The sequence below is a fragment of the Bombina bombina genome, chromosome 6, assembly GCF_027579735.1.
Source record: "Bombina bombina isolate aBomBom1 chromosome 6, aBomBom1.pri, whole genome shotgun sequence".
Lineage (NCBI taxonomy): Eukaryota > Metazoa > Chordata > Amphibia > Anura > Bombinatoridae > Bombina > Bombina bombina.
Window position 1 is genome coordinate 253,550,690 of NC_069504.1, and position 20,213 is coordinate 253,570,902.

Genomic DNA, 20,213 nt, shown 5'->3' on the forward strand with positions numbered 1-20,213 from the left:
ATTCTTTGCCTTTCGTCACAGGAGGATGGCAGAGAAGTGTCGGAAGATTCGGAGTAGTCTCTTATGTAGGGTAGTACTCTTTGACATGGGACTGGAGTTTTAAGTAGTATCTCAGTGAGAGTATTGACGAATGTTAGGGTCTGGAGATGCAGGGATTAACAACTCCTAAGCAATCGGTGTTAACGAGTTTTACTGCCTGCTTCTATCACACAAGTCCATGTCAGGTGCGATGCTACAAGACTGTCAAACTTGAGAGGCTGTGTCCCACTGCAATGATTCCGGTAAGATCGTTTCATTTTATATCATATGAGAACGTAAGAAGATAGGCTCACAGTGTGACTCCTTTATCTGTATGGAGTCAAGGGTTAATATCTCCGGAAAGGGATTATTGAACAGGGGGGTTTATACATGATTTGCTTTATTATGTTTTATGCTGTGACATGTGTGAGAACATTCAGGTTTTACTTTTGTTTTGGATAAACTGAGCAGCCTGTCAGTTTGGCGCGCTTTTCTTCCTGCAGCAGGGGCAGTCCTGCATGGCACTCCATGTTACCGGGATGTGGCCTCATTAACTTCCTCTTTCCTGACCGTGCGGTTTACAGGAGAAGCGGTTTCTCTGTTGGGCCTGGGTCATAGGAGGTGGTGAGTCCCCAGGCCCAGGGATATTAAGGTGCAATTTACTTTTTCTATAGTCTTTTTAAAAGTGCAAGCTATGGAGGACTCTGATGCGTTAGAGGGTACTTTACCAAGATCTATTACTTGTTTTTATTGTGAGGAGGCTACAGTATACCCACCTGCTCAACTATGTTCCACATGCCTTGATAAAGTACTTATATCTAAAAAGACTAAGATGTTTATTACAACTGAGCCATCCACCTCTGAGAGATCCCTGCAATTATTTCCGATTACACATGCAGCTCCTCATTGCACGACTAATCCTCCTTTGAGAGGGGCCCTCTTACTGCCAGACTATTCTGAACAGTTGCAAACGGCAGTGCATTTCCTCGCCCTGCTGATCACAAGCGAAAGGTTAAATACTGCTATCCTTTCCAGGGGTCATCTACCAACTTGCTGGATTTATCTGACACTAGATTATCCACTGATGAAGACTCCTCTGATACTTCAGAGGAGGCTCTTTCTGGGTCGGAGTCGGCTGCCTCTAAGCCTCCGGCTGCGGAGGAACCTGATTTTAGATTTAGGATAGAACACTTACGCTTTCCGTTAAAGGAAGTGTTGGCTACATTAGAGGTTCCGGAACCAAAGTTACCAGAGGAACCTTCTATTCCTAAGCTTGATAAGGTTTATGAGATCAGGGTGGTGCCACAAACTTTCCCGGTTCCCGTTAAGATGGCAAATATTAAGAATGAATGGGAAAGACTTTGATCCTCTCTCTTCCCTTCTTCCTTTAAGAAATTGTTCCCGGTTCCTGGTGCCTTTTTATCGCAGGATAAGAAGAACAAACCTAAAGGACAGGGTCCTAATTTTCGTCCCTTTCGTTCGGTTAAATCCCAACGCCAACAGCCCTCCGCGAAGCAGGATCAGTCCAAGGGAACTTGGAAACCATCTCAATTTTGGAATAAATCCAAGCAGAACAAGAAGCCCGCAGAGATGAAATCGGCATGAAGGGGCAGCCCCCGATCAGTCGTTGGATCGTGTTGGTTGAAGACTCTCTTTGTTGAGGCTTGGCTAGGAGATGTGCAAGTCCCTTGGGTTCTGGAGGTCTTCGCTCAGGGTTACAGGATAGGTTTCAAATCTCATCCACTCAGGGGCAGATTCCTCTTATCAATCTTATCTTCAAGACCAGAAAAACAAGAAGCTTTTCTAGGGTGCGTGAGGGATCTCTCCTCCCTAGGAGTGATTGTGCCATTTCCTCTAGCAGAGAGAGGTCTGGAATACTACTTAAACCTTTTTGTGGTCCCAAAGAACCACCAAAGAAGACCTAAAGTGCTTAAACAAGTTCCTGTGCGTCCCATTGTTTAAGATGGAAACGATAAGGTCGATTCTGCCCTTAGTTCAAGAGGGACAGTTCATGACTACGATAGACTTGAAGCATGCTTACCTTCATGTGCCAATACACAAGGATCACTTCAAGTTCTTAAGATTTGCCTTTCTGGACCGACACTTCCAGTTTGTGGCTCTCCCATTTGGTCTGGCTACTTCCCCAAGAGTCTCTACGAAGGTTCTGGGGGCTCTGCTCGTGGTGGCAAGATCCAGAAGTATTGCAGTAGCTCCATACTTGGACGACATCCTGGTCCAGGCTCCGTCCTGTCAGCTGGCAGAAGACCATTCTTCAAGAGCTGTGCTACTTCAATCTCATGGATGGAAGATAAACTTAGGAAAGAGTTCTCTGGTTCCCAGTACCAGAGTGGAATTCCTGGGCACGATAATAGATTCCATATCCATAAATATATTTCTTACAGACCAGGGACCTTGCAAAATTACTTCCAACTGTCTTGCCCTCCAGACCTCCTCGAGACCATCTATGGCCAGGTGTATGGAGGTAATTGGCCTCATGGTGTCCAGCATAGATGTCATTCCATTCGCCAGGTTCCATCTCAGACCTCTTCAGTTGTGCATGCTGAGGCAATGGAACGGCGATCACTCGGATCATTCCCAACAGATTTCTCTGGACAACCACTCTCTTGGTGGCTCTGTCCATATTGTCTGTCTCAGGGGACATCCTTCTTGAGACCATCCTGGGAGATTGTGACTACGGACTCAAGTCTATCAGGATGGGGAGCTATTTGAGATGCCAGGATGGTACAGGGCCGGTGGACTCGAGAGGAATCTCTTCTCCCGATCAACTTTGAGCGATCTTCAACGCTCTGAAGGCTTGGCCTCTTCTGGGTTCGTCCCAGTTTATCAGATTCCAGTCAGACATTACCTCAGTGGCTTACATCAACCATCAGGGGGGGACTAGAAGCTTCCTAGCCATGAAGGAAGTTTCTCTGATTCTGGAAAGGGCGAAGGCCCACATCTGTTCGCTGTCAGCGATCCACATTCTGGGTGTGGACAACTGGGAAGTGCTCTTTCTCAGCAGTCGTTTCATCCAGGGGAATGGTCTCTCCATCCCGAGGTGTTTGCGGAGATTTGCAACAGATGGGTGACGCCGGAACAGGGTATTTTTGTTCATTAAAATCTTGATTCTCAGAGGCTGACTGTGTGGAGATTGAATGCTTAGTCCTAGCCAAGAGAGGTTTTTCTGAGAGTGATTGAAACTATGATTCAAGCTAGAAAGCCGGTCACTCTTCGCATCTATCATAAGGTGTGGAGGACCTACTTATTCTGGTGTGAAGAGCAGGGATTCCCCTGGCATAAGGTCAGGGTGCCCAGGATTCTTTCCTTTCTCCAAGATAGTTTGGAGAAGGGAGTTGAAGCTAGTTCCTTAAAGCAACAGATTTCAGTTCTATCTGTGTTATTATGCAAGAGGCTCACTGAGCTTCCTGATATACAGTCTTTTGTTCCGGTTCTGTCTAGAATAAGGCCTAGGAGTTTAAATTTGGTTTTTAAGGTTTTGCAGAGGGCTCCGTTCGAGCCCATGCATTCAGTTGACATTAAGTTACTGTCTTGGAAGGTTATTTTTCTACTGGCTATTGCTTCAGCATGCAGAGTCTCTGAAATGGCGGCCTCGCAATGTGAGCCTCCTAGTTTGCTGACAAGGCTGTTCTTCGCACTGGGTTGGGTTTTCCTCCTAATGTGTCTGATCAGGAGATAGTGGTTCCTTCCTTGTGTCCTAATCCTCCTCCTTCGAAGGAACGATTACTTCATAATCTGGATGTGGTTCGGGCTTTGAAATTCTATCTTCAGGCCACAAAGGATTTTAGACAGACTTCAGAATTGTTTGTTGTCTATTCTGGGAAGCGCAGAGGGCAGAAGGCTTCTTCCACTTCCCTATCTTTTTGGTTGAGGTGTATTATTCGCTTAGCATATGAAACAGCGGGACATAAGCCTCCTCAAAGGATTACGGCTCATTCAACTAGAGCTGTGGCTTTATCTTGGGCCTTCAAGAATGAGGCCTTTATGGAGCAGATTTGTAGGGCGGCTACCTGGTCCTCCTTACATACTTTTTCAAAGTTTAACAAATTTGAGGTTTTTGCTTCGGCTGAATCAGCTTTTGGGAGAAAGGGTTTTGCAGGCTGTGGTGCCCTCAGAATAGGTTCCGCCTCTTTTACCCTCCCGTTTTCATTCAGTTTCCTCTAGAGCTTGAGTATATGTTTCCCACAAGTAAGGAATGAAGCCGTGGACTCTCCTCATATTAAGATGGAAAACATAAACATTGCTTACCTGATAATTTCCTTTCCATCTGTATGAGGAGAGTCCACGGCCCTCGCCCATTTTTTCCATTGTTCTGGCACCATTTACACCCTGATATTTCTCCTACTGTTCCTTGTTCCCTCGGCAGAATGACTGGGGGATGAGGAGGGGAGTGGGGGAGGTATTTAAAGGGGCGCCTAACCCAGATTTTTTCTTTTGTGATTCAGATAGAGCATGCAATTTTAAGCAACTTTCTAATTTATTCCTATTACATTTTCTTCATTCTCTTGGTATCTTTATTTGAAAAGCAAGAATGTAGGTTTAGACACCGGCCCATTTTTGGTGAACAACCTGGGTTGTTCTTGCCGATTGGTGGATAAATTCACCCACCAATAAACAAGTGCTGTCCAGAGTGCTGAACCAAAAATTGGCTGGCTCCTTAGTTTAGATGCCTTATTTTTCAAATAAAGATAGCAAGTGAACGAAGAACAATTGATAATGGGAGGAAATTTGAAAGTTGCATGCTCTATCTGAATCGCAAACGACAAAATTTGGGTTCAGTGTCCCTTTAAGCCTTTGGCTGGGGTGTCTTTGCCTCCTCCTGGTGGCCAGGTTCTGTATTCCCACAAGTAAGGTATAAAGCAGTGGACTCTCCTCATACAGATGGAAAGGAATTTATCAGGTAAGCATAATTTAAGTTTTTGAGAAGAAAAAAATAATCAGAAGAGGTTTTTTCTTTCCTATGGCATGCAGAGTCCACAAATCATTCCAATTACTAGTGGGATATTCACCTCCTGGCCAGCAGAGAGCTGTTAAGTGTCACTTCCCTTCCCCATAACCCCCAGTCATTCTCTTTGCCTTGATCACGAGAGGATGGCGAAGATGGTGTCTGAAGATATTTAATACTTTTATGGGTACTTTTCCCTGCAAGCAAGGATTGGGGTTATGCTTTGTGGGCAATGGTCAATGGTGTCTTTTAGCAGTTAGAAGGCGTTGAGGTAGTCCTTGCTTTATTTCAAACAACTATGCTCCCCCCATTATAGAAAACCAGAGTTTCTTACTCTCTTTTTTTTCTTTTTCTACAGGTCACTGTTAGATGTGGAGTAATCTGACACACCTAAGAAACTATTCCCTGCCGTTAGGTGCCAGTAGTTAATTGAACACTTTTATTCCTGGAAGATCTCTGTGGATGGTGATCAGGGGATACAAATGTGCTAATACTGAGCATATTATTTTCTGGGCAGGGAACATGTAAGGGACTTTCTGGCTGAGTGGACTTTTATTTATATAGTGTGCTATATAGGTGTCTGGACTCTGGAATATGGGAGTAGAAAGTCCTTTACGATTTAGGAGGTGTTCTTGTGCTTTTGTTTGCCGGAGTGTTGACAGCATTCAGTTGTGGTCATGTGACTAACTCAGCCGCTCCGCTACAGCCTTTGCTAGACGTTTAGTACCTCTCTATAGGAAGCGCTGTATTTTCACGCCGTTTATGTCAGAGTGAGAGCTGGTGGCGCAGTTCTTTTTGTTACGGTCATGTGACCACGTTTGTTATGCGCTTCCTCTATCCGGCTCCAGTGCAGACCAGAGTTTCTCTTCATTCAGCGGCTGTTTGCGGACGACTGGAGAGGATCCAAGAACATAGTGGGAGTTTTCTGTTGGTCACAAGTACCTCAAAGGTCCCAAGCTTCACATGCAGTGCCCTGCGGTTCCTCTCTACAAACTTCTGGGGGGTTTGTTTACCTGGGGATTTTGCTGCGCAGATAACGTCTTCTGTTTTAGCTGCCTTATCAGCCTTTCCGGTTGCTGGTAAGCGCAAGAGGAAATCCAAAAATATTAATGTTAATAAGTGTTCTGACTCTGCTAAGGCTGAGTTAGTCAGTATGTCTCAGTTATCTGATGAGGATGATACCTCAGTGACTTCTAAGGGCGAATTATCAGATTGTGATACTGTAGTGACCAATTCTGCAGATTCAGAGGAGATTAATTTCAGATTTGTTAGAACATCTGAGTACTTTTAAAGGAGGTTCTTGCTACTTTGGAAGAATCCGACTAGTCTGTTGCGGAGAATCCAAAGAGGTCTAGTAAACTTAACAGGGTATATGATGTATCCTCATCCGTGGAAGTGTTTCCAGTTCCAGACCATATGGCTGATATCATAACTCAGGAATGGGATAAACCAGGGATTCCTTTTTCCCCATCCCCTGTCTTTAAAAATATGTTTCCTGTTGCTGACTCTATTCGTGACTTGTGGCACAGAGTGCCCAAGGTAGAGGGAGCTATCTCTACTCTTTCCAAGAGAACTACTATTCCTATTGAAGATAGTTGTTCTTTCAAGGATCCCATGGATAAGAAGCTTGAGGCTTTTTTGAAAAAAATGTACATTCATCAAGGATTACAGTGGCAGCCTGTTGCTAGTATTGCTACAGTTGCGGGGGCAGCATCTTATTGTTGCGTTGACTATACTCAGAAGAGACTACTATAGAGGAGATCCAAGACAGGATCAAGGCTTTCAAGCTAGCCAATACCTTTTATTTGTGATGCCAACATGCAAGTTCTTAGACTGGGAGTTAAGATTTCTGGTTTCACTGTTTTAGCACCCAGAGCTCTGTACTTAAAATCTTGGTCTGCAGATGTCACATCCAAGTCCAAGCTTTTATTTTTGCCTTATAAGGGTAAAACCTTGTTTGGCCCAGGTCTGGCTGAAATAATTTCCGAAAATTACAGGTGGTAAGGGCTCTTTCCTTCCTCAGGATAAAACGAATAGACTTAAGGGTCGCCAGAATTCTAATTTTTGTCCTTTCGTAACTTTAAAAGGACAAGTGTCTTCCACCTCCTCTTTCAAGTGGGAACAATCCAAGTGTTCTTGGAGGTCCAGTCAACCTTGGATTAAAGGAAAGCAAGCCAAAAAAACCTTCCGCTGGTTAATCAGCATGAAGGGACTGATCCTGTATTGTATCAAGTGGGGGGCAGGGTCTCTCTTTTTTCAGCAGGCTTGGATACGCAATGTCCCAGATACTTGGGCCATAGACATAGTGTCCCACGGTTACAGAATAGGATTCAAATCTTGTCCTCCCAGGGGCTGATTCCTCCTGTCAAGGTTATCCGACGACCAGATAAAAAGAGAGGCCTTCTTAAACTGCATTAAGGACCTATCCTCCCTCGGAGTGATTGTTCCAGTTCCCCTAGAGGAACAGGGTCTAGGATTCTATTCAAATCTGTTTGTAAGTCCCAAAAAGGAGGGCACTTTCCGTCCCATCCTGGACCTAAAGTGTCTGAACCAATTCCTCAGGGTTCCATCCTTCAAAATGGAGACCATCCGTTCCATTCTTCCTTTGGTACAAGAGGGTCAGTTCATGACAACAATAGATCTGAAGGACACGTATCTTCATGTTCCCATTCACAGGGATCATTACCAGTATCTGAGGTTTGCTTTTCTGGACTAACATTTCCAGTTTGTTGCTCTTCCATTTAGCCTTGCTACAGCTCCCAGAATTGTCACTAAGGTTCTGGGGGCTCTTCTGGCAGTGGTCAGGTCTCAAAAAATTGCTGTGGTGCCTTACCTGGATGACATCTTGGTTCAAGCGTCATCCTTTCATCTAGCAAGATCTCATACGGGTGGAAAGTGAATCTGGGAAAGAGTTCCCTTGTACCAGATACAAGGGTGTTTTTCTTAGGAACAATTATAGATTCCCTGTCCATGAAGATTTTTCTGACGGCCATCAGAAAATCCAAATTTCTTTCCAGGCATGGAGAGTCCACGACCTGACCTTATTTAAATTCAAACAGTTTTTTTAAAAAAAAAAAAAACTCAGGCACTTCTATACCCTTGTGTTATCTTTTTTTTCCGTTTCCCTTTTGCCGAATGACTGGGGGGTTATGGGTAAGGGAAGTGACACTTAACAGCTCTTCTGGGGTGCTCTTTGCCCCCTCCTGCTGGCCAGGAGGTGAATATACCACTAGTAATTGGAATGATTTGTGGACTCTCCATGCCTGGAAATAAAATTTTTAGCTAAGCATAAATTGTTTTTGTGGAACGAAAAGGGAAGTAAATCTCAATCATTTTTGTTTTTTAAGGTGTCATTAGGATAATGTTACATAATTTTCATGTAGTGCAGAATTTTGTAACATTATTTTTTAAATTTACTGTCTGTTTAACATAGTTCTTATGAATTGTTTGTGTAATCTGGAAATCTCAATAGCTACTTGGGTCGGAAAATAGCACATACCTCTCAAAACTCCACCCCAAACGAAAAGCTTTTGAAACACATTGTAAGTTTATAGACTGATACAATTACAGTTTTGCATGAAGCGAATGTTACATTTCTTCATATTTTCTCACCAATATTTTTTTAGGGTACTTAAACAAGAACTGGAAGAGAATAATCTTCAACTTGTGAAAATGCAATCCAAGATGTTTACGTATAACTTCTCAATGTGCCTGCCCATCTGGAAAATGTAATGTGCATAATCACTTTTTTTTTTTTTTTTTTTTGTAGATTTAGCATTCAGGTAAAGCTAGTATTTGGGACAAACATCATGTTTTCAGATAATGAAAGTGAAATATTGTATTACTCTTTTTTATTAATGAATGTTTGTTTGGTTTCTAGAGCTATTGCAGGAATATGTAAACTATATATACTACAAAATATCAAGATTTTTTTTTATTATTATTATTTTGTGGTGGGGAAGGGGGTAATTTTTATTTTTTTATTTTTACTTTACATGTTGTCTGTACATGATCTTTCTGAGAATCGTATTTTTTATTTTATTTTGTATTATTCAGAGCCATTTCTGTGGAAGCATCATTAAAGGGACACAGAGAGGTAAGCATCTGCCATTATTGCCTGTTATGACTTCACAGTGAGTGTACAATACTTTGTAATGATTAAAACTGTTTAAGGGGTTTGTGTTTGGGCTCGTCTAGGTTTTATTCCAAAACATTTTTTCAAATATAACCAACTGAATTATCATGGAACTTACAGGGGATACAAATCCCTATTATGTTTAAACAGCCGCATTTTAGAAACCTAAAGCCTTTTACTTACTGCTTAGAAAATGCCTGGTCTTGTTTGTAAGTACCAAAGGTATTTAGCCTTTTTTAAGGCCATCCACGTGGGTTCACCTTTGAATTTCTCCTGGATCAGCTTTATATTAGCTCTGAAGAGGCTGCAAATACGTCTGCAGCAGACACCTCAGTGATTCACAGTAATACTCTTTTGGAGGGTAATGGAAAGTGGTATTTGGTACTATTTAAATGCTACAAGGAATGCATTTGTTTTTTAGCACTAAGTAATTACGTTTTTTGCTCAGTTTACTCCTTGATGAGTACTAGTATGTTCTGATGTGTTTTCACTGCTATAATTATTTACAAAATATCTTTTTTCTCTTTTCTCTTTTTTTGTTTTTTTGTTAAATCCCTGAAATGCCCCCTGTTTTGCAGGTCCATCATTTATATCAACGAGCCCTTCAGAAGTTGCCACTGTGCGCTGAACTCTGGAAAGATGTAATGTTTTCACTTGTTCTTTGTTTTTAAAAGGGGGATTTGAGTTTAACTTGTACTTGTGCCGTTTCCATAGAGAGTATTTTCTTTATGGCCTAATCGTGTTTGCTTCACCATCTTTTGCAGCAACTCTTGTTTGAAGCATCAGGAGGAGGTAAAACTGATAACCTGAGAAAACTAGTTTCCAAGTGCCGAGAGGTTGGAGTCAGCCTAGATGAGCTCTTAAATTTAAACACAGAAAGCAGAAATCACTGAACACTGGGTGCAGTCAGACTAAAGTTCTAGTATTTGCCAAAATTATCAAGATTAGTCTGATTCCATCATTTAAATCAAAATTTAAACTATGCTTTCTGTAACATGGGAAACAATATACACTGCCCTTTTCTGACTGGAGATATGAATTCCAAATACTGGCCTGCTTCAAGGCCCAGCAAGGTTCTCTTTACATCATATACGTAAGTATAGTTCATCAAAGTGACTGATGTTTTATTGTTTTTGTCTGTGTTATTCTCCTTCCCTACCCCATAAATTTATTTTACTATCCTCTTTTGTTGTGCTGTTCTAACTTGCTTGACTCTCTCACTGATGCCTGTGAGACTTTAAGTGGGGTAGGTTTTGGATTTAATATTTACAGTACAAAATCAGTCTCTGGTTCAAAATGGCCACAATTTTGTGGGGAGGAGGGTTTGGAATTTGTTTAAGGTTAAATTAAAATAAAAGCAGCAGGTCTTCAGCAAAGCTTATCTGCTGAGACCATCAGCCTGCAAAGAGGGCTTTTTTTCTTCTCTTTTTTTTTTTTTTTTTTCCTTTTATTTATTTTTCCTCAGTTCTTCATATTGGACTCTCAGCTGAGACTGTTAAACTTGAAGACAAAAGATTCTATTGCAAATGCCAGTGCATCAGAACCGAAGAGTGGTCAAATATGTGCAATTTTTCTTTGTAAAGAAGTTTAATTTATAATAAAGTTTAACAGTTTAAAGTACATTAAATATAAATATATATATAATTAAAATGTTTTGTATTCTATAATACTACCATGTGTAGTATTAAAATTGTTTATATGATGCTTTTTTTAAATATAAATACGTTTTTTTTAAAGAAACTGTGTGTTCTATTTATTTGTGTAAACAATTTGTGTGTGTTATACAGATAATCAAACATCCCTTATTATAATGTAGTAAATTACTTGAGTTTGAAAGTAATGGTAATCTTGGCTGTAGTAAAAAGCAGAATATGAATGTAAATATGACTTATCGCTCACTATAACATGACCAGGAAACCACTTTTTTTAAACCTTAAATTTTACTTTTGAATTCTTAAAAACAGTGCATTAAAAACAGCAGAGGGCGCTAGTATAACTATAAATGATCACCAGATATAAAAATTGTTTAAAAAACAAATAAAAATAGTTAACTCAAATGGATAATGGCACCTCATTAAAACGAATGTCCCAGTGTAAAAGTCCACTATAAATTGTACAGTCTTTTGATTTAACCGAAAAAGTTCAAAATTTTCTTAACCGTCAGCAGTGGACTCTCCCTAATGGCAGATCGAATTCCTTCTTCTCACGGATAGAAGCCAATCTGTACAGGTTTAAACACAAACAAGAGCAACCATTGTGTGTATCCACAGCCTCAATAAACCCCACACAATAGTATTCTATTCCCAGGGTACTCACACTTTCGCAGAGCACACCGGTGTGCTTGAGGAAATAGACTGGTTATCAGAGCAAACCAGCTTGCTCCCTCCGGTATGCTCTCTCCTTGCAGGTGTGGATAAAGACAAACCCACTGGCTCCTCACAGCATTTCAGGATAACAGAACCTCACTTAGCAGCGGCTTGGTAATGAGAACCTCACTTAGCAGCGGCTTGGTAATGAGAACCTCACTTAGCAGCGGCTTGGTAATGAGAACCTCACTTAGCAGCGGCTTGGTAATGAGAACCTCACTTGTCAAGGAATGGCAGACAATGATAAAAACAAATCTTTAATCATTAGTAAAACCAAAATCCTTACAATACAAGTAGGTGGACAATGTGTAACAATGATATTTGCTACGTGTTTCTCAGCTCACTTTTTACATTTTTGTGTTTTGTTAGGTCTTATAAGCTGCAGCTGTCCATTCCTCTCAATGCAGCATTTCTTTACTGAAAAGTGGGCGGTACAATCATTAAGAGTGTACCACCCACTCTGTTGAAATCAACTATGCAGTTAGCTGTCCAAGCTCTTCATCTTAAAGGAACACAATACCCATATGATAAATCACTTAAAAGTGATGCAGAGTAACTGTAAAAAGCTGGCAATAAAATTTCCCTTTCAGAGGAATTCAAACCAAAATGTTTTCGGAAAGAGCATGCAATGTTAACTTTTCAATTTACTTTGTTGAAGGAGCAGCAATGCACTACTGGGAGCTAGCTGAAGACCTCAAATGAGTCAATAAAAGGCATGCCTATAATATAATTGCTGCTCCTTAGCCCACCTTTGTATGCTATTTAACAGAGGATACCAAAAGAACTAAACAAATGATATAAGTAAAATAGAAAGTTGTTTAAAATGGCATGCTCTAGCAGGACCATGAAAGTTTATTCTTTACTTTACTGTCCCTAGTAGACACAAAAGCGTGCTGCTATTGATGTAAAAATGCATTTTTACATGTCATATTACAGCGAACCATGTAACTTTCATGTCCTACTTTTTTTATTATTGCCAAGTTTACGGTCACTTTAGTTTACCTTTCATCAGGTTTTTCAAGCCACGATCTAGGGTATCCATGTTAAATAGGCAAAGTAAAAATAAATTTTACACACTAGTATGTAAGTAAAGTAAACTTTATGATCAGTCTCACATTTGTGTATCATGGGTGTTATAAGATAAACAGCCTGCATAAAGCAATATGTGCATACAATACCACCTGTGCAGGATTTTCTTCATTGTTTGTAGGTTTATGGAGGTTTGCACATTGCCATCTTCATGGTTGGTGTGGAAGAAAAAAAAATAATCTACAAGGAAAGGCCCTTAACAGTGTCCATTCACAGCAGTTTGTTCCCTGTATTCCATATTCATTTAAATACACTTGATTAATATCAATAAGGATGCAAACATTTAAACAACTGTTTTCTCTAATATGAAATATTTTCTTTTGTCCAGCAGATGATCTGCCAAATAACAAATAATTGTTTTGGGGTTACTCTGTAAATACATCTAAACAACACAATGTGATCCAGCATTATTATTTTTTTATAAGCTGCAGGAATATGTTTTAAATACATTTTCTCCAACATAGGTGTGTCCGGTCCACGGCGTCATCCTTACTTGTGGGATATTCTCTTCCCCAACAGGAAATGGCAAAGAGCCCAGCAAAGCTGGTCACATGATCCCTCCTAGGCTCCGCCTACCCCAGTCATTCTCTTTGCCGTTGTACAGGCAACATCTCCACGGAGATGGCTTAGAGTTTTTTAGTGTTTAACTGTAGTTTTTTATTATTCAATCAAGAGTTTGTTATTTTGAAATAGTGCTGGTATGTACTATTTACTCAGAAACAGAAAAGAGATGAAGATTTCTGTTTGTATGAGGAAAATGATTTTAGCAACCGTAACTAAAATCCATGGCTGTTCCACACAGGACTGTTGAGAGCAATTAACTTCAGTTGGGGGAACAGTGTGCAGTCTCTTGCTGCTTGAGGTATGACACATTCTAACAAGACGATGTAATGCTGGAAGCTGTCATTTTCCCTATGGGATCCGGTAAGCCATGTTTATTACGATCGTAAATAAGGGCTTCACAAGGGCTTATTAAGACTGTAGACTTTTCTGGGCTAAATCGATTCATTATTAACACATATTTAGCCTTGAGGAATCATTTTATCTGGGTATTTTGATATAATAATATCGGCAGGCACTGTATTAGACACCTTATTTCTTAGGGGCTTTCCCAAAGCATAAGCAGAGCCTCATTTTCGCGCCGGTGTGGCGCACTTGTTTTTGAGAGGCATGGCATGCAGTCGCATGTGAGAGGAGCTCTGATACTTAGAAAAGACTTTCTGAAGGCGTCATTTGGTATCGTATTCCCCTTTGGGTTTGGTTGGGTCTCAGCAAAGCAGATACCAGGGACTGTAAAGGGGTTAAAGTTTTAAAACGGCTCCGGTTCCGTTATTTTAAGGGTTAAAGCTTCCAAATTTGGTGTGCAATACTTTTAAGGCTTTATGACACTGTGGTGAAAATTTGGTGAATTTTGAACAATTCCTTCATGTTTTTTCGCAATTGCAGTAATAAAGTGTGTTCAGTTTAAAATTTAAGGTGACAGTAACGGTTTTATTTTAAAACGTTTTTTGTACTTTCTTATCAAGTTTATGCCTGTTTAACATGTCTGAACTACCAGATAGACTGTGTTCTGAATGTGGGGAAGCCAGAATTCCTATTCATTTAAATAAATGTGATTTATGTGATAATGACAATGATGCCCAAGATGATTCCTCAAGTGAGGGGAGTAAGCATGGTACTGCATCATTCCCTCCTTCGTCTACACGAGTCTTGCCCACTCAGGAGGCCCCTAGTACATCTAGCGCGCCAATACTCCTTACTATGCAACAATTAACGGCTGTAATGGATAATTCTGTCAAAAACATTTTAGCCAAAATGAACCCTTGTCAGCGTAAGCGTGGCTGCTCTGTTTTAGTTACTGAAGAGCATGACGACGCTGATATTAATATCTCTGAAGGGCCCCTAACCCAATCTGAGGGGGCCAGGGAGGTTTTGTCTGAGGGAGAAATTACTGATTCAGGGAACATTTCTCAACAGGCTGAACCTGATGTGATTGCATTTAAATTTAAGTTGGAACATCTCCGCATTTTGCTTAAGGAGGTATTATCCACTCTGGATGATTGTGAAAAGTTGGTCATCCCAGAGAAACTATGTAAAATGGACAAGTTCCTAGAGGTGCCGGGGCTCCCAGAAGCTTTTCCTATACCCAAGCGGGTGGCGGACATTGTTAATAAAGAATGGGAAAGGCCCGGTATTCCTTTCGTCCCTCCCCCCATATTTAAAAAATTGTTTCCTATGGTCGACCCCAGAAAGGACTTATGGCAGACAGTAGTCCCCAAGGTCGAGGGAGCGGTTTCTACTTTAAACAAACGCACCACTATACCCATAGAGGATAGTTGTGCTTTCAAAGATCCTATGGATAAAAAATTAGAAGGTTTGCTTAAAAAGATGTTTGTTCAGCAGGGTTACCTTCTACAACCAATTTCATGCATTGTCCCTGTCACTACAGCCGCATGTTTCTGGTTTGATGAACTGATAAAGGCGCTCGATAGTGATTCTCCTCCTTATGAGGAGATTATGGACAGAATCAATGCTCTCAAATTGGCTAATTCTTTCACCCTAGACGCCACTTTGCAATTGGCTAGGTTAGCGGCTAAGAATTCTGGGTTTGCTATTGTGGCGCGCAGAGCGCTTTGGTTGAAATCTTGGTCGGCTGATGCGTCTTCCAAGAACAAGCTCCTAAACATTCCTTTCAAGGGGAAAAAGCTGTTTGGCCCTGACTTGAAAGAGATTATCTCTGATATCACTGGGGGTAAGGGCCACGCCCTTCCTCAGGATCGGCCTTTCAAGGCAAAAAATAGACCTAATTTTCGTCCCTTTCGTAAAAACGGACCAGCCCAAAGTGCTACGTCCTCTAAGCAAGAGGGTAATACTTCTCAAGCCAAGCCAGCTTGGAGACCAATGCAAGGCTGGAACAAGGGAAAGCAGGCCAAGAAACCTGCCACTGCTACCAAGACAGCATGAAATATTGGCCCCCGATCCGGGACCGGATCTGGTGGGGGGCAGACTCTCTCTCTTCGCTCAGGCTTGGGCAAGAGATGTTCTGGATCCTTGGGCGCTAGAAATAGTCTCCCAGGGTTATCTTCTGGAATTCAAGGGACTTCCCCCAAGGGGGAGGTTCCACAGGTCTCAGTTGTCTTCAGACCACATAAAAAGACAGGCGTTCTTACATTGTGTAGAAGACCTGTTAAAAATGGGAGTGATTCATCCTGTTCCATTAAGAGAACAAGGGATGGGGTTCTACTCCAATCTGTTCATAGTTCCCAAAAAAGAGGGAACGTTCAGACCAATCTTAGATCTCAAGATCTTAAACAAGTTTCTCAAGGTTCCATCGTTCAAGATGGAAACCATTCGAACTATTCTTCCTTCCATCCAGGAAGGTCAATTCATGACCACGGTGGATTTAAAGGATGCGTATCTACATATTCCTATCCACAAGGAACATCATCGGTTCCTAAGGTTTGCATTCCTGGACAAACATTACCAGTTCGTGGCGCTTCCTTTCGGATTAGCCACTGCTCCAAGGATTTTCACAAAGGTACTAGGGTCCCTTCTAGCGGTGCTAAGACCAAGGGGCATTGCAGTAGTACCTTACCTGGACGACATTCTGATTCAAGCGTCGTCCCTTCCTCAAGCAAAGGCTCACACGGACATCGTCCTGGCCTTTCTCAGATCTCACGGCTGGAAAGTGAACGTGGAAAAGAGTTCTCTATCCCCGTCAACAAGGGTTCCCTTCTTGGGAACAATTATAGACTCCTTAGAAATGAGGATTTTTCTAACAGAGGCCAGAAAAACAAAACTTCTAGACTCTTGTCGGATACTTCATTCCGTTCCTCTTCCTTCCATAGCTCAGTGCATGGAAGTGATCGGGTTGATGGTAGCGGCAATGGACATAGTTCCTTTTGCGCGCATTCATCTAAGACCATTACAACTGTGCATGCTCAGTCAGTGGAATGGGGACTATACAGACTTGTCTCCAAAGATACAAGTAAATCAGAGGACCAGAGACTCACTCCGTTGGTGGCTGTCCCTGGACAACCTGTCACAAGGGATGACATTCCGCAGACCAGAGTGGGTCATTGTCACGACCGACGCCAGTCTGATGGGCTGGGGCGCGGTCTGGGGATCCCTGAAAGCTCAGGGTCTTTGGGCTCGGGAAGAATCTCTTCTACCGATAAATATTCTGGAACTGAGAGCGATATTCAATGCTCTCAAGGCTTGGCCTCAGCTAGTGAGGACCAAGTTCATACGGTTTCAATCAGACAACATGACGACTGTTGCGTACATCAACCATCAGGGGGGAACAAGGAGTTCCCTAGCGATGGAAGAAGTGACCAAAATCATTCTATGGGCGGAGTCTCACTCCTGCCACCTGTCTGCTATCCACATCCCAGGAGTGGAAAATTGGGAAGCGGATTTTCTGAGTCGTCAGACATTGCATCCGGGGGAGTGGGAACTCCATCCGGAAATCTTTGCCCAAGTCACTCAGCTGTGGGGCATTCCAGACATGGATCTAATGGCCTCTCGTCAGAACTTCAAAGTTCCCTGCTACGGGTCCAGATCCAGGGATCCCAAGGCGGCTCTAGTGGATGCACTAGTAGCACCTTGGACCTTCAAACTAGCTTATGTGTTCCCGCCGTTTCCTCTCATCCCCAGGCTGGTAGCCAGGATCAATCAGGAGAGGGCGTCGGTGATCTTGATAGCTCCTGCGTGGCCACGCAGGACTTGGTATGCAGATCTGGTGAATATGTCATCGGCTCCACCTTGGAAGCTACCTTTGAGACGAGACCTTCTTGTTCAGGGTCCGTTCGAACATCCGAATCTGGTTTCACTCCAGCTGACTGCTTGGAGATTGAACGCTTGATTTTATCGAAGCGAGGATTCTCAGATTCTGTTATCGATACTCTTGTTCAGGCCAGAAAGCCTGTAACTCGAAAGATTTACCACAAGATTTGGAAAAAATATATCTGTTGGTGTGAATCTAAAGGATTCCCTTGGGACAAGGTTAAGATTCCTAGGATTCTATCCTTCCTTCAAGAAGGATTGGAAAAAGGATTATCTGCAAGTTCCCTGAAGGGACAGATTTCCGCCTTGTCGGTGTTACTTCACAAAAAACTGGCAGCTGTGCCAGATGTTCAAGCCTTTGTTCAGGCTCTGGTTAGAATCAAGCCTGTTTACAAACCTTTGACTCCTCCTTGGAGTCTCAATTTAGTTCTTTCAGTTCTTCAGGGGGTTCCGTTTGAACCCTTGCATTCCGTTGATATTAAATTATTATCTTGGAAAGTTTTGTTTTTGGTTGCAATTTCTTCTGCTAGAAGAGTTTCAGAATTATCTGCTCTGCAGTGTTCTCCTCCTTATCTGGTGTTCCATGCAGATAAGGTGGTTTTGCGTACTAAACCTGGTTTTCTTCCGAAAGTTGTTTCTAACAAAAACATTAACCAGGAGATTATCGTACCTTCTCTGTGTCCGAAACCAGTTTCAAAGAAGGAACGTTTGTTGCACAATTTGGATGTTGTTCGCGCTCTAAAATTCTATTTAGATGCTACAAAGGATTTTAGACAAACATCTTCCTTGTTTGTTGTTTATTCCGGTAAAAGGAGAGGTCAAAAAGCAACTTCTACCTCTCTCTCTTTTTGGATTAAAAGCATCATCAGATTGGCTTACGAGACTGCCGGACGGCAGCCTCCCGAAAGAATCACAGCTCATTCCACTAGGGCTGTGGCTTCCACATGGGCCTTCAAGAACGAGGCTTCTGTTGATCAGATATGTAGGGCAGCGACTTGGTCTTCACTGCACACTTTTACCAAATTTTACAAGTTTGATACTTTTGCTTCTTCTGAGGCTATTTTTGGGAGAAAGGTTTTGCAAGCCGTGGTGCCTTCCATTTAGGTGACCTGATTTGCTCCCTCCCTTCATCCGTGTCCTAAAGCTTTGGTATTGGTTCCCACAAGTAAGGATGACGCCGTGGACCGGACACACCTATGTTGGAGAAAACAGAATTTATGTTTACCTGATAAATTACTTTCTCCAACGGTGTGTCCGGTCCACGGCCCGCCCTGGTTTTTTTAATCAGGTCTGATATTTTATTTTCTTTAACTACAGTCACCACGGTACCATATGGTTTCTCCTATGCAAATATTCCTCCTTAACGTCGGTCGAATGACTGGGGTAGGCGGAGCCTAGGAGGGATCATGTGACCAGCTTTGCTGGGCTCTTTGCCATTTCCTGTTGGGGAAGAGAATATCCCACAAGTAAGGATGACGCCGTGGACCGGACACACCGTTGGAGAAAGTAATTTATCAGGTAAACATAAATTCTGTTTTTCTTTTAAATACACATTTAAAATCTATATTCACATTATATTATTAGATGAGACCTATAAAATTAAAAAAATGACGTTTTGTGTATGGGTCAGAGTTAAAGTGTGGGGTGTTATTTGAATTTGTAGAAAACCTTTCCTGCCATGTCTCTCATTATGAACCTAAAACTTTTAGCAGATCCTTTTTCATTATTGCAAGGCATATTCTGGATTAAGCCGCAAGAATACAGTTGGTTTAATTAAACTGTGCTATGTTTCTTCCAGTTCTTGGATCTGTAATCTTTGTCACTGCGGCCTAAATGCATTTAATAGACATACTGGCTATTCAGGAGATAAAATACTTATTCTGCAGGTTTGTCAGTATTTTACTGTGAAGCAAATAGAAGTTGACATGCAGAATGATCAATGTGGCCAATTGTATGTAATGTTCATTTAGCATTATGGTTTTCATTGATCTTTTTTGAAAATCAGAGGTAGAACACCCTCCCAAGGAACATTGACCTGCTAATTGGTATACACATGAAGGTTGCATTCCAAGAAATGTGCAATTGTTGCAGGTTGTAAAAAGTAGTCAAGATGTTTTGCCTTTTCCATGTGGGTGGCTCAGGACTTTAGATCAAGTGATTCAGATCAATATTAGTCAATCCAGTTTAAACACACAAGTGTATCTTATTCAGATTGGAGAGATCCTCAGCACTTGCTAGTTAACCTACACCATGTAATGTTTATGTTCTACAAAAATATACATGATCCATAATCAATTTCTAAAGATATGCACACTCAAACTTAATATCCATTTATTATACATAACATAGCTGGTAAGCATGCAAAGGGACATAACACCCAAAATTATTTTTCATGATTCAGAAAGAACATTCAATTTAAAAAAAAAAATTCCAATTTGCTTTCTGGATATCCTTTGTTGAAAAGCAGGAACGTAAGTTCAGGAGTGTGCATGATTCTGCCGCACTATATGGCAGCAGTTTTGCAACAAATCATTAGCAAGAACACTAGATGGCAGCACATTTCCTGTCATGTAGTGTTGCAGACGTGCACGCTCCCTATTTGGATATTTCTAACAAAATATAACATGAGAATTAAGCAAATTTGATCAAAGTAAATTGGAAACTTTATTAAAATTGTATTCTCTGAATCATGACAATTATTTTGAGTTTCATGTCCCTTTTTAAGCTGTAAAGGACATTAAAAAAATACCATGATTTCAGACTGATGGACAAGTGACTGATATATTGTATAACAAGGACCCCAGATAGCAATAAAACGCCACATTTTGATTCAAGCCAATGGGTAAAGTATTGACAT

At 41.5% G+C, this 20,213-nt stretch overlaps 1 protein-coding gene across 3 annotated transcripts in view; it reads left to right on the plus strand.

Annotated features, from left to right (window-relative positions):
* ZFC3H1 (zinc finger C3H1-type containing) overlaps positions 1–10,856 on the plus strand; it is a 635,174-nt gene extending 624,318 nt beyond the window's left edge. For all 3 annotated transcript variants that reach the window (XM_053716781.1, XM_053716782.1, XM_053716783.1), the window contains 4 exons: positions 8,608–8,709; positions 9,038–9,077; positions 9,695–9,757; positions 9,881–10,856. In XM_053716781.1, coding sequence (XP_053572756.1) covers positions 8,608–8,709; positions 9,038–9,077; positions 9,695–9,757; positions 9,881–10,009 — 334 coding nt within the window. In that variant the 3' untranslated portion in view covers positions 10,010–10,856. The remainder of the gene's footprint in view (positions 1–8,607; positions 8,710–9,037; positions 9,078–9,694; positions 9,758–9,880) is intronic.
* The last annotated feature ends 9,357 nt before the right edge of the window (positions 10,857–20,213 follow it).